This window comes from Chaetodon trifascialis, chromosome 13 (assembly GCF_039877785.1).
Source record: "Chaetodon trifascialis isolate fChaTrf1 chromosome 13, fChaTrf1.hap1, whole genome shotgun sequence".
NCBI classification, from domain to species: Eukaryota; Metazoa; Chordata; class Actinopteri; order Chaetodontiformes; family Chaetodontidae; genus Chaetodon; species Chaetodon trifascialis.
Window position 1 is genome coordinate 12,369,715 of NC_092068.1, and position 15,683 is coordinate 12,385,397.

Consider the following 15,683-nt stretch of genomic DNA (forward strand, 5'->3'; position numbering starts at 1 on the left):
GGACCACTGGAATGAAATGGACGTTGATTCCTCATTGCTCTAAGCAAAGCACATGATGTCAGAGCGACATCATTTCAAAGTTCATCATCTGCATGATGTCTGTGTGCAAACACTGCTTTACAGGCTTCCATTTGATGGGTCCTGATGCTTCAAATCAGTCATTGTTTTTTGCACAATCAAACAAACAAAACCTAGCAAGGCATTTTCAATATCTACATTTGTGTGGGTTGTTGTCATATAAATATTTGTAGCACCACTGTCTAAAATACTAACAGGTCCATTGCTAATGTTATGTATAAATCTAAAATCTAGACATTGGCACCTCCCTGTGGTAGAATCAGAAAAGATACTGTGGCATGCAGCAATGAACGCTGCTCATTTTTCTTCAAGCATGAACATATATCTTCAGAAGAGTTTGAACGATGCAGTAATCGCACAAAAATTCCACACGGAAGCGCTTTAATATGCACAGAAGCACATGCCCAGCAGGAAAATAATGATGTACTAAAATGTAAAGCTTGTCTAACAGTAACAGAACCTCAGCATGTAGCAGGAAGTGGAAGAAAAGGAACCCTCCGACTCAACAGCTTCTTCTCTCTGCCCTGTGTGGCAGTAGTTTCCATCTTGCTGTGTGTACATAGTTTAGACTACATGAAGTCAAAGGAAACCTGAATGAAAACCTATAGTCCTATGGTGTGCAGGCCTCACCACTCCATCACATCAGTATGTTTTCCTTTAGTATGTGGTTACACCATCTTTCCTCAAATGATCTGAAAAAATGCTTTTCAGGGAAATCCTCTAACACTGTTTTTCCATACATTTCTGTATGGGCCCCTGCAGGGACAGCAGCTGGTTATGTATTGGAAGCTCTGATGGCCTGTATGTGGTGGATCTGGCTGCCTCAGAACTCCTAACAGTACTATATTTCAAAGGTATGTTAAAGCATTCTTGCACAACCAGTGATGATTGATTTCAAGCTCCAAAGGGAATTTGCTGCGTCCTTCTTCTTTCCATATCCTTTTTGCTTTGACATAGTCTTGGCATAGTAAAGTTTCTTTCAGGAGAATATCCCTCTTGCAAAAGGCACCACAGCATCCTCAACAAAATCTTTCAGTTTTCTTAGTAGCATGAGTGAGACATCTCACTGACCATAAAAATCTGAATTGGCCAGTTCTGTCAGTACTTATACTTATTAACTGGTCAAATACTTACTTTTAAAGTGAACCAAGGGCTTGTCATTTCTCATGCAAAACCTTTCTGAGATGCTAGTTATGGACTTATGGACGAGTTATGGACTTGCAGTTCCAGAAAAGAACAAATCCTGCTTTCTCAGTTTGGTAGCAGGAAATATCTCAAAATCTTTTAGGTCAGTAATGCAGATGTTTCCCTCCTGTAAAACCCGTGATTTCTCTTGAGTTAAACACATGTTGAGCTACCGAAAGAACCATTTTGTGTGGAGTTAACACCTGGCACCTTCAGCAAATACTCAACACTTTAAACTCTACAAAGGTATATAGATTATATCTTCTAATGACATGTTTAGAACAATAGCTTCTGTTTGCTTGCATTGATTTTCCAAATTAATTTTCAAGTCAACTTCTTTGCGTAATGTATGGCATCTGATGCATATTAACTGGAAACCGGATGCATCCAAACAAGTGCTGTCAAAAATGTTGCGTTATTAATGCGTTAACGCAAATCAATTTTAACGGCGTCATTTTTTTATAGCAAGATTAACGCTCTTTTTGACCTAGTGAACTTGTAGTTTTTTATAAGCTGTGGCCACTGCTAGTAACGTAACAAAAACTACAGGATCCGGTCATAAACCGGAAACAAAACAATAGGCACATCCCACGCACGTGTTTGGTCTTGCCTGCTCGCCAGCTCTCAAAGAGTAGGCTACCGGTTTGTGTGGATGTCAAATGGATGCGAACAAGATTCTGAATGGAAAGTTTAGTTTCAAAAAGTTGCCAGATGGGTCGACTGACAAGACCAAAGTTATTTGTGTGTATTGTCGGTGTGAACTGAATTATCACTGTAGCACATCCAGTCTGAAATACCACTTGATGGCTAAACACACGGCGAATGCGAATTCTCCGCCGCCTCCTTGTCAAAACCAGGCGACAATGGATGGCTTTCGACAGCAGAGGCATATAGATGCTATTATGTTCAAAGGAAACTTAAGAAAGGAAAGTTTAAGCCATGGTTTAACTGCACTATAGCCTGAGTCCTAGTTTATCGATAATAGCAATAATGTGCACTTTGTAATTTTATTTTGGATCATCCTGTTTTGATCGCTGAGAAAGGGCTGTTGAAGGGGCTTTTTTGTAACCAAGTATTTATTTTTTTTTGTCATCTGTTTATTGACAGTGTTAAATTGTGTGAGATTTGATTCATTCAAATGTGAATGACTGCTCAAAATGAGAATGTTAGTGTGAAATATAACACTACACGTTGTTGTTTTCAATAAAAAAACATTCACACAAAGCAAGCCTATCCACTTTTCCATGTTGATAACAGTATTAAAATGATAATTCAAGGGACATTTAGAATAGATAAAAATGTGTGATTAATTTGCGATTAATCGTGAGTTAACTATGACATTCATGAGATCAATCGCAATTAAATACTTTAATCGATTGACAGAACTAATCCAAACACATAACTGATGTTCGTTTTTCCAGATTACCCCAACTTGAGCATCACAATGGCTGGGTCATGGTCAATCTCTCCAGCGTGGGGTAACTCTGTGAGTGTCTTGATGAACCTGAGGGAAAGTGGTATTTTTCTGTTCCTACAGAGAAGCAATTATGTATTGTAATGTTGCGTAAAAGCACAGCACCTTGACTTATTGTCGTCTCTATTTCCCTGAACTTTATTCATAAAAGTCATTTTTTAATTTCTCTTTTTAAAACATTTGTGGACTCACGCAGTTGTTTGATATGAATTAATTCTGGAATTCTGTCTCACACAGATGGTGTTGTTTGTGAGTGCTCTGTTTACTCCACGCGTGGTCTTGTTGGAGTTACATCTTTGTGACCTCGGGCAGATTTGGGCTTGTGGTGAAGGCCTTTCAGTTTTCCCAAGGTAAACCTGGAGTTAAAGGCACATATTTGTTGATGTTACATGTTGACCTCCGAGAGGACAAATGGTCCTTTTCGATTTCTAAAAGTCTCTTTCTCACAGTTCGGCCTCGTCTTGTATACACAGGTTTTCTTGTTAAAGGACAACCTGAAATACAACAGTACATATCTCACCTGCTTGCATTGTAAATATTATGTTATTCTATTTGTTTATTCAGTCACAATGGTACATCCTATATCATGAAACACAAGGACACAAGAGGGAATTGTTTTTCTGTAGCTCACGTCATCATTTGGGTCCAGCCTGGATCTCCTCTGCCCAGTGAATGACTAAACTCTGTGAACATTTTTTATATGTCTAAGCTTTTAAATCCGCATGAGTTTCAATAAAGCTCCCCGCACTGGATGTGCTCCTTAATCCAGAAAATCATAGTTATTACTTTCACAATAAAGTCGCTTTAGAAATGCCAGAAATTTAGAATTGTCCTCCTGGGAGGGAATGAAAGGTATTACCTGTACCTCTGTAAATTATTATTTAGCAAAATCCAGCAGCACCAATAAATAGTGATAATTGAAAATAATAATATGTGTTTTACGTTTTTCTACTTTAACAAATTTGCGGTTTATGAGCCAAAGCATAATCATGTCAGCTTGTTAAAATTAGCAAAAATACTCCATCTGTAGACATGTGCTTTCTCTCAGACACTGGTCACCTGACCTCATCAGCAGTGGGACACAGCAGTGGGCTCTGTTTTTCAGTTGGCCTCCTGCCTGTTACTCCTTCTGACTCTGACATTTCCATATTAACTTGGCCTATTATGACCATTCTTGCCATCTGGTTTTTCATGAGTCAACAATATCATGGTACTGAGAATTAGAAGGACTAATAATCCACAACAGTGGAAAATGCTGTGCTCCTTAATTTCCAGTAACCCCCTCCTCCCCCAATTTCACCCCTCCCTTGTTTTCAGTTCTCCTCCACTGCCTGAATCTCCTCTGAATGCTGACTTTAAGAAGAAGGAGCCCAGGCATCCTAAAAAGAAAGGTCAGCATCCCTGTCATCGTCTGAACACTCACTCACCTCTCACTTATGCTCATGCACATAAAATAAAAAAGGGAGCTACTGCTGTTTGATGACTCTGGGTTTTACAAGTATGACCCATTTTATAGTTCGCTCAGTGTCTGGCCTGTTGGTTGTTTTGCTTGGACACAGAGGATTCTCTTAAATTGTATTTAGTGTGGGTTTATACAATGTCTGTTGGGCTATTACAAGAGCTACTGAGCATCTCCTCGTTATCTGTAAATATAGAGGCTGCAGGAGATTCCATCATTTGCATTGTTCATGTTCATAATTAGACTGCCTTCAGTTGTCATTTACCACATAGACAGGAACTTCAAATTATGCAACAGCAAGAGTACAACATATTTACATTGATAAATTCTGACTAATTAGCCCAGCTTGTAGTATGGTTGCTATTGCAGTCGTGGATTCTGAGGTAAATTGTGCCTATTTGTGTTTCTTCAGCATATCATTGGGATTTGGCAGCTTGAAACTATTCTGCTGGAGACCTACAGTGCAGTATACCGTGGTTTACATGTTGCTCTTAGAGAGATTAGCGCTGAGAAAGGCAGTATTAGCCGGACTCCCCACAGCTGGATTGAAGGGCGCTGCCAGTGCCAGACTGTGGGAGATCTTCAGGGGAGTCTAGTGGTGCTGCGTGACTGCAGTGTCAGACCGAAAACCACAAACATTTACAGACTAGTGAAACCCACCATGCTGCTCCCTGTGCAGCTCTCTATTCTTAAGGATATCTGCAGAATTGTATACAAATTGCACCATAAACCTCTGAGACTTCTGGAAAGGAAAATTGTAAGTCTGGCAGAAGTCTGACAGCTTTTTCAAAGGAACTATGAGTGCAGATTAGATATCTGTTGTCATGTCTCACTGCCTTGTAACAGAATCGTGAAGTGAACCAGGACCTTGCTTTATGAGACAATGATAATCAGATGGCATTGCTTTTTGGAATGATGTCACTGATCTGAAGTGTAGTTGCCTGGATTAAGTTGTTTTATGGTTTGGATATCAGGGGACCACTAAAGCAGCATTTAGCATTGAATGGCCTTGATTGCATGTTCAGAACTCACTGCGAATGAGTTTAAAGTGATCAAGTTAGTAATGACAGCAAAAAGTTTCCTCACTTGAAACATGAAACGATTTCAAAAGGAGCAACAATTTATGGGAAAATGCTTGGTGCTCATCTACGATATCGAGTGCTGCAACACACCAGCCTACTTTGACGTGACATGGAGCATGAAGCATCAATATCAGTCTTCTTTTCAAGAGCTCCTTTGCTAGTTTTGGATGGAGGGAGATGGGAAAAACAGGCAACTGTTTGAATGAAAGAGGACAGTGTTTCATGCTTCTAACTATTATTCCATTAGTCACTGCTTTACAGTAACTACAGTACAGAGTACCTTATTGTTTCGTGAATATGTTCACATTGAGCTCTCTATTAAAGTTTCAGTTTGTGCTTAGTGTTTTATTTGCAGAGCTGCATGTAGTAGTACGTTATTTGCCCTCTGTACATTTCCCTGCAGTGTGCTATACACATGTTCCACACATTCTTTAGGTGCAGCATGATTTCTATTGCTGTCAGACCCTTAGTTTGGCTCCATATTCGCCATTCCTGCCAGTATTCATTTACTGTGCCTCTGATACCTTTTTTGCTTGCGCTCTCGCTCCTTTCTCGTACTGTGTGCCCCACTTTTCACAGGTCAGTAAGGCAATAATTCATACCAGAGAGTCTGGTTACATTCAAAATAATATCTTAAAGACATATATACCTGCTATGGTTTGTACACTTTCAGAAGCTTGAGTTATTTAGTCTTTTTCTTGGCCCACATTCAGCAGCGAACTCAGAGGGAGGTCTGAGTTCTGCCGCCTCCTTTTCTCCGACTGTGAACAAGAGTTAGTGGTTTACTTTAGAATAAACTCTGGGGCTCACCTGAGCCTCGTCTCTTCAAATACAGGCAAACCAAACTGTAAAAGGAATCACTGTCACTTCTTAAATTCAGCCACTTCCAGTTTTTAGCCCACAGGTGCAGACGCAAACACAGCAGACCTCATGACCTCTGTGACTGCAGGCCAAATCTTATTGTTACAATAATCATTTTTTTGCTCTTAAGGTGTTGCATGAGAAGCTAACGTCAATGTTTTGAGCTAGACTGGGGAATTTCAATATCATGAAACCCTTTTACTGTAATGGTTAAGACAGATTAGGCTAAGCCTGATCTCATGAGATGTAAGCTGTAAAATGAGCACCGCTGTGATTTCACGCAGATGACTCCACTTGGAAATTTGTCTGAAACTCTCACTTTGCTTCAAATAGCATCTAGTCTCAAGTCAGCGTAAATTATGAGGTTTTTACTGCCCTATAAAACTAAATGACCATTATATATCAGCAGGGGGTCAATAGGGCTGCTGAGTAATGCCAAGTGATTGTGCCGCCAGGTAATTCAATTTCTGGCCTAAAATGCTTCATTTCCAGCTCATGTATAATCTGTTCTATATCAGAAGATACTTCCAGTACATCACTTCACACACACAACACAATGGAGGATTGGAGGAAGGTGCTAAGTGTTCTGAAACATAAAGAAGCAATAACACATTTATGTTCTCTTTTTTATGCCGTCTTTGTTGATTGATGCCATACAATACCAGCGTGACCAAAGTGAAATATCAGTTTTACGAAAGCTGTTTCTATGGAAGGAAAGAACACTATTGCTTTTACAGAAGCAAAACAGCAAGAAGAATGTCAGCAGTGATGTCCTGTGGGCCAGATGAAGAAACAGCATGTACCAAGAGAAAACTCAAATTTCAATTCAAAATCCAAGGAAAAGTGGAGCATCAGTGATTGTTCAGAGGTTGATAAGTGTACTTTGCCGGAAAATACCCTATAAGCCGAAACTGAAGTGAACATTGGCACTGCTGATCAAAGATGAAAAGCACTCCCAGATAAGAAAGGATTGAAAAGAGATCCAGATGCGCTTCTTTTTGATTTTGACTGGTTCGTTTCACTTGCATTGAATTTATTATAGTGCTGGGAGCAAGCCTACTCTGAGTCTTACGAGAGTCTAAGCAGGACAACTGGTAGTATCTAGCAGCCAAACACTTGGTACATCACAATTGGCTGCATTGGCTGTGTTTACAGCATCAAACAGTCTGTTTTTAGGTTCATGTTCAATAACTCTGTCACTAAACTGCAGTGCTGTTCAGTGTCACTGAAAAAACAAAAGCTGTATAAATTATACTGCTGCATGGAAAGAAATTCAAGAGCTACCTAAGAGCTCAAACACACAGTTGACTTGTGGTTTGCAGTTCTGGTAGTCAGCGAAATTCATGAATGAATCATTGTCAGATAAGTCCTTAGGGACATTACATTATTACAGGTTAATGGCTGCAAAGGTGGTAAACTCTTGTTGAATTGAAATCAAGGCTGTAAACCAAATCTGTACATTACATACTTTTTCTGATGCAACCTAAGTCCAAGGTTGCCTCAGAGATTATCTGACTTTTACTTACTGTGCCTGTATTTGACAGGAGAACAGTTTTTGGAGAGCCTCACACATTTTAATGGTTGTGGAAAAAGTGAGCTCATTGTAATGTAGTGAAGGCACTGTCAGGGAACAGGGAGCAGAATGAACCATCTCCCAGTTTGTGGCTGATGCATTTAATACTAATGTTCACAGTGGTCACCCAGTAATATTGCATCTTCCTTTCCTGGTATAATCCATGAAAACCCACTACAGTGCAATAAGTAGTTCTATCCTAATTATGGACAATAATGAACGGGACTTTCCTTTAGACCTCTGACTCATATTGTAACATCTACTCTTTTATAATTGGGAATCTTTGTTTTGGGTATACACACTGTAGATCATTTATACTCATGCAAATACTTGTGTTTGTCATTCTGTGTCTGCTGGAAAACCTTATCTGTTTAACAAAGGAGGAATAAAGGAGCAGCCTCTGGTCTTCCATTCAAAAGTGAAGTCATCTGGATATACCAGTGCCCCAAGGTAAGTTCACCTTTTAACAGAAAATCAAATTAAGCTTTACTACATTGTCCAAAAAATGGATGAGGGTAAAGAACAACTTTAAGTAAGAGGAGGAATGGAATTTTGTTTTTCCTTTTTCTCAGGTTTCTTTATTTTCAGACTTCACTCAGGTGGAGCGCTGCACTAATGTTATGGTTTCAATGTCTAAAGCGTATCTACAGAATTCTGTCACAGCACTCGACTTGTGTCGGCCACTTAACACTCATCCAGATCAGGTTAATTGGGGTGCAGAGCCAACCTTCTGGGGGATTTCAGGCACTCAAAGAATTAGCTAGTAGAGGCACTTCCTGCAACTATGACTCTGGGATCCTCCTGGTCTGGTTCAGGCTCATCAACATGATGAACACCAATTACCGTCAGCCAACAGCATTTTACAGCTATTTCAATGACAGACTATTTTGAACGGGGTCAACTTCACCTCCGCCAGGAGATACTTGGAAGCAATGGTTACAAGCTCTGCGGTCAGAGTTCTCCAGTAGGCAGTCCTAGCAAAACCCTCCTGCCCTGTCACTCATTTCTTTATGCAACAATCCAAATAATGAGGTATGAAATAAGGTTTGATTAATCAAGCAAGTTGACACACAAATTGTCACATTCATTTTTTTGTTTTGCTTTTCAGAAGAATCATGTTTACACCTAAAACAAACATTCAGAAGAATCCGTCCTCTAAAAGGGCCACCAAAGATGGGTAAGCTGCCCCATCACTTAAAATACAGTGTTGTTGTTTTTTCTAAATACTAAACTTCTTTCTTGTTGTTTAGAGGTTTGCTCCTCAGAGATTATCCAGCAGACAGTCCAGCACCTACTATTCCACACAGTCATCTAAGCTCTGGCAACAAAGCAGTCTGCTGCCTTCAGTACTCAGGTTAGACTGATTTGCTGCTGCAACACTCACTATATTATGTAAAACGCAGTCTAGTCATATATTTATGTTAGCAGCCAGTCAGTAATGGTATGTGTATTATGTACACAGAACATAATAATATATGGTCATTTATTATTACATATGACTTTGAGTAGACGTTGATCACTAATAGAGATGGCTTGATGCATACTTTTACTGGATTCACAGTAAATGTCATTGCAACTGCACTATTTGAGTGCAACAACAGAGACTATCTGTCCCTAAGACCGACTGGATTCTGATTACGTCTGTGGAAAGTCTGAACTGCTTGAAATTCACATGAGCCCTCAGTTTACCCAGAACCATCTCATAGTCGTGTGTCAGAACGGCAGGATAGTCCTCCACGATACAACCTACAACAGGCATTTTGCATTTATTTGAATTGCAGAGACCCTTTGGAGCCTGAATTCCTAATATTTTATCAGCAGTAACAGTTTGACATTGCCTGGCAAACAGAAAAGAGTTATATACTGCATTCAGTTTAGTTCCATCCTCTACAGGAAGGGTGAATTAAGGTAAAACAATAATATAAGAATTATGACCGGCAGTAAATTAAGAATGCTTTATTGTTATAACAGAATAATACTACATTTTGGCATTAATGTTCCTGTTTCAGACCACTGTTTAGAAAACCCACATGATGTTTTTGGTAATAATAAATCAGCAGTTGACTGAACAAACCTAATAAAAGGATTTTGTGTTTCCTTGTCTTCCCCAGGTGATGGAAAACAAATCCTGTGTGGTCTTGGAGACAGCTCAGTGTTTTTGTACAAGTCCTCCCTCAGTGGCAATCCGAGCGTCTACACAGGTGCATGAAGTTGATATGAGAATCCATACCTTGCAAACCTCAGGGTTTTACAGTGTTTGCCCTCAGTCACCTCAGTGTTTTTTGTCAGCCATGCATTCGAATGCTGGTGTTCACGAATAGAATGATTCATTTTATGCAATATTCATGATTTTATAATAGGGCTTTATTAATAGACTCACAAATAGTGCTCGCATTTTAGAGCTGTTAAGGTTAAGATCTTACTCGTGATGTTTTTAAGAGACACCGAGGATTTAAATACTAAGACAGTCATCCCCAGCTTGGATTTACATCAGCATTATTCGGGCTACTCCGATTAACATACTTTGAAATTGATCCATGGATCTGTGGCTTAAGATGAAAGACTCTAAGAAAATCCAAATATTCACTTACTCAGCTATCACTGTCAAAACTGTAGATTAAGAGTTTTGTTTTGCCAGAAAAGCGTGGTTTGGTTTTATTCCAACGCAAGAATTTTTCACATGCTGTTTTTGTTTTTGTCAGTCAGTAAAACCTGGGTGATAGCCGAAAGAGAAAGAAGAAGACCAACTACGTTTGAACTAATAGAATTTCTTACTCTCATACACACTATTGAAGTATCACTCAGGGCGATCCTCAGGGCCGTGAACACTGACTGGTAAAGGAAGTATATCCATGCATGTCAATCATCTGTTTCGCACTTGATGGCTCAAGTACAGCGGGAACACAGTCTCCACAAGGGGGCAGCAGAGAAAAGAGGACAGAAGCTGAGGTGACGACTAGGTCACCGTGAGCCCCGTCTCTTCACTCTTCCTGACTCTCTGAACACTACCATAAAAGTAAATGCTGCAGCCACACGCTGTCTTTCCAGGTTGGTTTCAAACCTCTCTTTATCTGCAGGCCATGACAAGCCAGTGAGCAGTGTGAGCTGGAGCCTCAGCAGACAGTGGTGGCTGAGTGCGTCACAAGACCAGTCTCTCCGAATCTGGACCCATGGCAGTCCAGAACCTGCTATTGTCATGGTAAATACCCCATGCATTCACTAACACACTTGTACTTTCTTCTATTTTTATTGCTTTTTGTTCAGTCCCTGTCATCTTAATCTTAACCATCACCACAACATGCCTGCATACCTTAAGCCTTAATCAAACCTTCACTCTCTCATTATTCTAAGCCCAAATCCTAACCATAAAAAAGCAGTGAAATGAGGACCAGCCAGAGTGACTTCATATTGCAAAAATGTCCTCACTGAAGATCTAAAATCTCAAATTGGTTTAGAAGTAAAAGCAAGAAACTACAGACACATGCCGCACAGATTTTTCATTCTCACTCCTGTCTGCTAAGACGGCTGTGATTGCTGTGAGGATTTTGTCCCTAATTGCAGTGTTGTAAATGATGCCACACTTGAATGACAGTAAAACAGTGGTTGCTACCGTATCCACAACGTTTTGCCTAGCATTTTCATTTGCTCTCAAAGTATAGTGTCTCAGGTTTAGATTCTGTATGAAGAGATGCGTAGTGTATTCAGGGTGCTGGAAAGGGTGCATCACATGATTAGATATGTTGTTATAATGCAGGTACGAGTCACTTTTTCCTTGTCTAATGAAAATAGCGTAATGGAATTAAGAAAAGGGAGCCAAATTAAATGAGATGATGAAATGTTGTGTTTCTTGCCACAAAGACTTTATCGTACAAAGCATCTGCTGGACATCACATTTAATGGGACAGTCAGAAGTGTGTCTCCTTCCCCATGCCAAGTGAAAACCCTGGGGTCTCCCCATTGCTGATGCTAACCATCCTTGCTTTGCTCCACTCAGTGAGATTGTTTCGAGCTTGGCCTGGTCTGCAGCCTTTGACTGCTTGGTGCTTTTGTGAAACAACTTGGCAACAAATGCTAAGTCATGTCAGGGACAGGAGCTCTGTTGGGGTGAGCCAGAATTACACAGCTTTGCGCAATTATGCTTGAAATCTCTAGAAAAGAATAACCCCAAATGACCACATAGTGTTCTGACAATTTCTTGTCATTGGAAGCACTTAGGTGATTGATAGTTGGTAGATCTGACAGGACAGCCCATCTGTTTGCTTATTCCACCTTGTGAGACTCTAACTATGCAGAGGAACAATGTTAATGCCTCATACAAAACATTTCTCTTAAGGATGTTCACTGTTGACTTCACTCCCTCCTTTTGTGGAACAGATTGTCTTTGAGTTGCCTTTTGAACATCATGTGAAGAACACTTGTATGAACTATGAAGACACAAAAATGAGGCCAAGTTGGTTGTTGAGAGTGTTAGAGCAGACATTCAAGATTTCCATGGTCTGCCATTAATGCCCACACGTTTTAGTGGGATAACACAGACAATACAGTATGTGCAGCAGATTGTCACTCCAAAAGCTGTAGAAGTGTACAGCATGGAGTACAAAGTCAGATGAAATTATTCAGGGGTTATTATTTAGGGTTTTTATTTATTAACATCAATGACATTCAATAATTAAAAAAAAAAGACAATTGGAAGAGAGGAACATTGATAAAAGGCATCCTTGTTTGTTAATATTCAATTCAATTAGGTTCAGTTTTTGCTTTACAAATAGAGTTTTTTGCATCATGAATGGCTCAGTAATTTTAAAAGATGAGCTTTATTCTTGTCTTTTTCTTCCTCCTTTAGGGCGACAGTATGTTCTCCAAACCCATCAGAGGTGCTCAGTTTTATTACCTCGACAAATTTCTGCTTCTGGCATCTGGACCCTCTTTATACTTGTACCTGTATAATGTGGATATCACACGTGACAACATCAAAAGGTAATTACAAGTGATTGTTATACAGAACAGTTCAGCGTGTATACTTTATAGTGATACATAAGGTACTTATTTATTCCACTGTACAGCTGTACTCCTGGGCTGTTCAAACACAATAAATGAGGGATGTAATTGTAATATTCCACTTCTATATCAAAATATCATATTTACTGCTTGTGCTTCTTGTATTCAATACTTGTTAAATGATCTTCCTTGGAAGTCATTTACGGTACTGGCCTGACAGATCGTGTTTGTGTCCAGACAACTGCTGCCTGAAGCATCAGAACATTAAACATATCACATTGTGTTACACAATCACAATGGCATACATTCAAACCTCAAAGCTGCACAGTAGCAGTATACACATCAGCAGTTTTCACAGATTTAAACCAATCATCTGCCACTTTTCGTCTCCAGTCACCCAGCTACTTTAATGATGACAGCAAAGACACCTATTACAACAACATTGCAGTGCAGGTGAAAGGGGGGATATAGATCAAAGGATTGGTCTTTTTTAAGAGTTGTGTTAAATGCAGGCTTTGTTGCTGAAGCCAGCTTTGTGACTGATTTGATGGAGGGCCTGGTTTTATTTAACTGCTACCAGAGACACTGCTGACACTCATTACCACCCAAATGTCTTTACTGTGCACTGTAAACTGCCAGGCTTTATTCTGGAGGCCAGGGAAGTGACTATAAAGAGCCTCCATATCCTCTTTTAGCATTGCATGTTGCTTTTTCACCTCTTTCCTCTTGAGTAGTTATTTGTGTCAGTAAAAACAAAAGCAGGAATCAGTTCTTAAGGGTGGTGCCTCTTAATGAATTCTCTTCTGGAGCTGTAAAGCTCAGATAGAGATGAAGAATGAAATGGTTTAGAGAATGATGCAACTTCTTTTTCCTCGTAGATATCAGCAACGGAGCGTTGTCAAATTGGCAAGACGCTTTGGGACGACATCAGCAACAGATATCACTGCTGTGTCTGCAATCAGTGATTTCTTCTCTTGTATCCTTTCTCTTATTATTACTGTGTTACAGCTTTGACTGCACTGATGCTGTGGAGGGCAAAGTGAACTTATCCCTTAAGTAGAGCAAGTAGAGCAAGTAGAGCATCTTATTGGACCACTTCCATGTCAACCACAGCAATCAGTCTGTGCTTCATAAAGTCTACACATATTGCCTCAGGGCTTCCACTGCTGACTTTACCTGTAAATCATTTAAATGTCTTTAATTTTTCAGGAATGTCTGCATTCCAACCCCTTGTTAGGGTTTACAGTGCATTTACTTTGCAATAAATCCACTGAACTGGGCTGTGTTGGGATGAGTGAGATCCTGTCAGGAGTTATTTTACACCACTGTGCTTGATACTGGACAAATGGAAAGTGGATATACAGTGCTTACATTAAAAAAAAGTTTTGATAGTTTTCTATATAAGTAAAAGAGTCATTTGTTTATCATTAAAAATCCTTTTGAGATTTTTATAGAGCCCTAAAGTGAGAGTTTTTCAATGGACACCATGCAAAAGGAGATTCTCTGTCACTTGCTAGAATCCATGTATTTAACACAGCATTACAATTCATAAGCAGAAATTACTTCATGAAAATGATTATGATTATGATTATAGATTATGTGAGTTAAAAAGTTTGTTTTTTTACCTTGGGTTCTGGCCTTATAGAAGATTGATTTTGAACAGACTGCATCATAAACGCTTAGATATCCTGCAGCTTGTCTGCAGCAGGCCTATTGTTTGTGAACATTTCTTCCTAAAAGCTGTCTCAGACATCGTTCTGGTCTGTGGTGCAGACCGCTCCATTCAAGTATTTGACATGAACAAGGGTACAGTTGCCTCGGAGCTGCCTGATGCCCATAGCAGAGCCATCCACTGCGTGACACAGAACAAGGTCAGGCCATTTAAATGCTCCTACGAAAAAATAGATCGTCCGCATAAGAATTTAAAAGTTCCATCTATTACACATTACTTCTATACAACATTATTTTGATCCCATTATATGTTGCGTACATACAATGACATTGAGTTTGACTTTGACATTTTATTGTCTTTATTATGATTGATTGTTTCCCAGTTTAAAGTCAGAGCCTTTATATAAATTTTAAAATGGTGGATATTGGAGAAGCTGCTTTCAATGGCTGTGTCCTGTTGCTTGAGCAGCTAAGAAAGTTTACCTTAAACCCTGCACATATCACTGCTGTGTCTGCAATCAGTGATTTCTTCTCTTCTTCTCTTCTCTTCTCTTATCCTGAACTATTTTCTTTAAAATCACTTTAATTTTCTGAAAGACACACATTCATTGTTTGCAATTGCATTGGTTCACAGACTTTTCTCGCTCATTTAGAGCTTGACTGAAACACAGGATAACCTCCACCCTCTGTGGATGAATGGAGGCAAAGACATCTCATCACTCCACAGGCAGACTGATTTATGTTAAACCTCACCCACACAGCGAAAAATTTGCTTGCCTTGGCATCAATTGGTTGTGTGAGCCCCATCTTCCACTTTACTCTTGAAGGGTCTACTATTTGGCAGGTATTGTAGTGTTACATAAGACATCAAGAAGCATCGAGCGAGTTACATAAGGCGCAGATCGTCTTCGAGGGAATAAAAGTGTTACTTTGTGGTGTGATTAAAGAAGCTTGTGGTTTTAAAAAAATGTCATGGTTACCCAAAAGTTTCCGTGACAGACAGACGGGACATGCCATCATCAGTATCATTCATCTTGCTGAGTGTTTGAATGTAAACCCCTGGTGCATCAGGATTAAGCCTACCATAGGAGATGGCAGGAGGAGATTCCATGCTGGATGAAGGCTTCGCAGTAATGCTGTTCCATGATGCAGTTTGGGTTTATGTGGCCGTACTCCCACATCAGTATCTTGGACCTTTGTGGGCCCAATTTGCTGGTGTCTAACAAGCAGACAGCTTAGGCCTGTATCCACATCCATTATAGTGCAATGAATAATGTAGCACCGCATTGCTCAAAATGAAAC

General features: G+C 39.7%; 1 protein-coding gene across 1 annotated transcript in view; it reads left to right on the forward strand.

The window, feature by feature from the left end:
* Positions 1-15,683, forward strand: part of wdr27 (WD repeat domain 27) — a 37,971-nt gene that overhangs the window by 3,335 nt on the left and 18,953 nt on the right. Inside the window, exons 9-20 of the mRNA XM_070978022.1 lie at positions 841-932; positions 2,685-2,749; positions 2,975-3,087; positions 4,055-4,128; positions 8,093-8,162; positions 8,821-8,889; positions 8,963-9,066; positions 9,824-9,913; positions 10,790-10,911; positions 12,556-12,689; positions 13,589-13,686; positions 14,460-14,581. Of these exons, the coding sequence (XP_070834123.1) occupies positions 841-932; positions 2,685-2,749; positions 2,975-3,087; positions 4,055-4,128; positions 8,093-8,162; positions 8,821-8,889; positions 8,963-9,066; positions 9,824-9,913; positions 10,790-10,911; positions 12,556-12,689; positions 13,589-13,686; positions 14,460-14,581 (1,153 nt within the window). The remainder of the gene's footprint in view (positions 1-840; positions 933-2,684; positions 2,750-2,974; positions 3,088-4,054; positions 4,129-8,092; positions 8,163-8,820; positions 8,890-8,962; positions 9,067-9,823; positions 9,914-10,789; positions 10,912-12,555; positions 12,690-13,588; positions 13,687-14,459; positions 14,582-15,683) is intronic.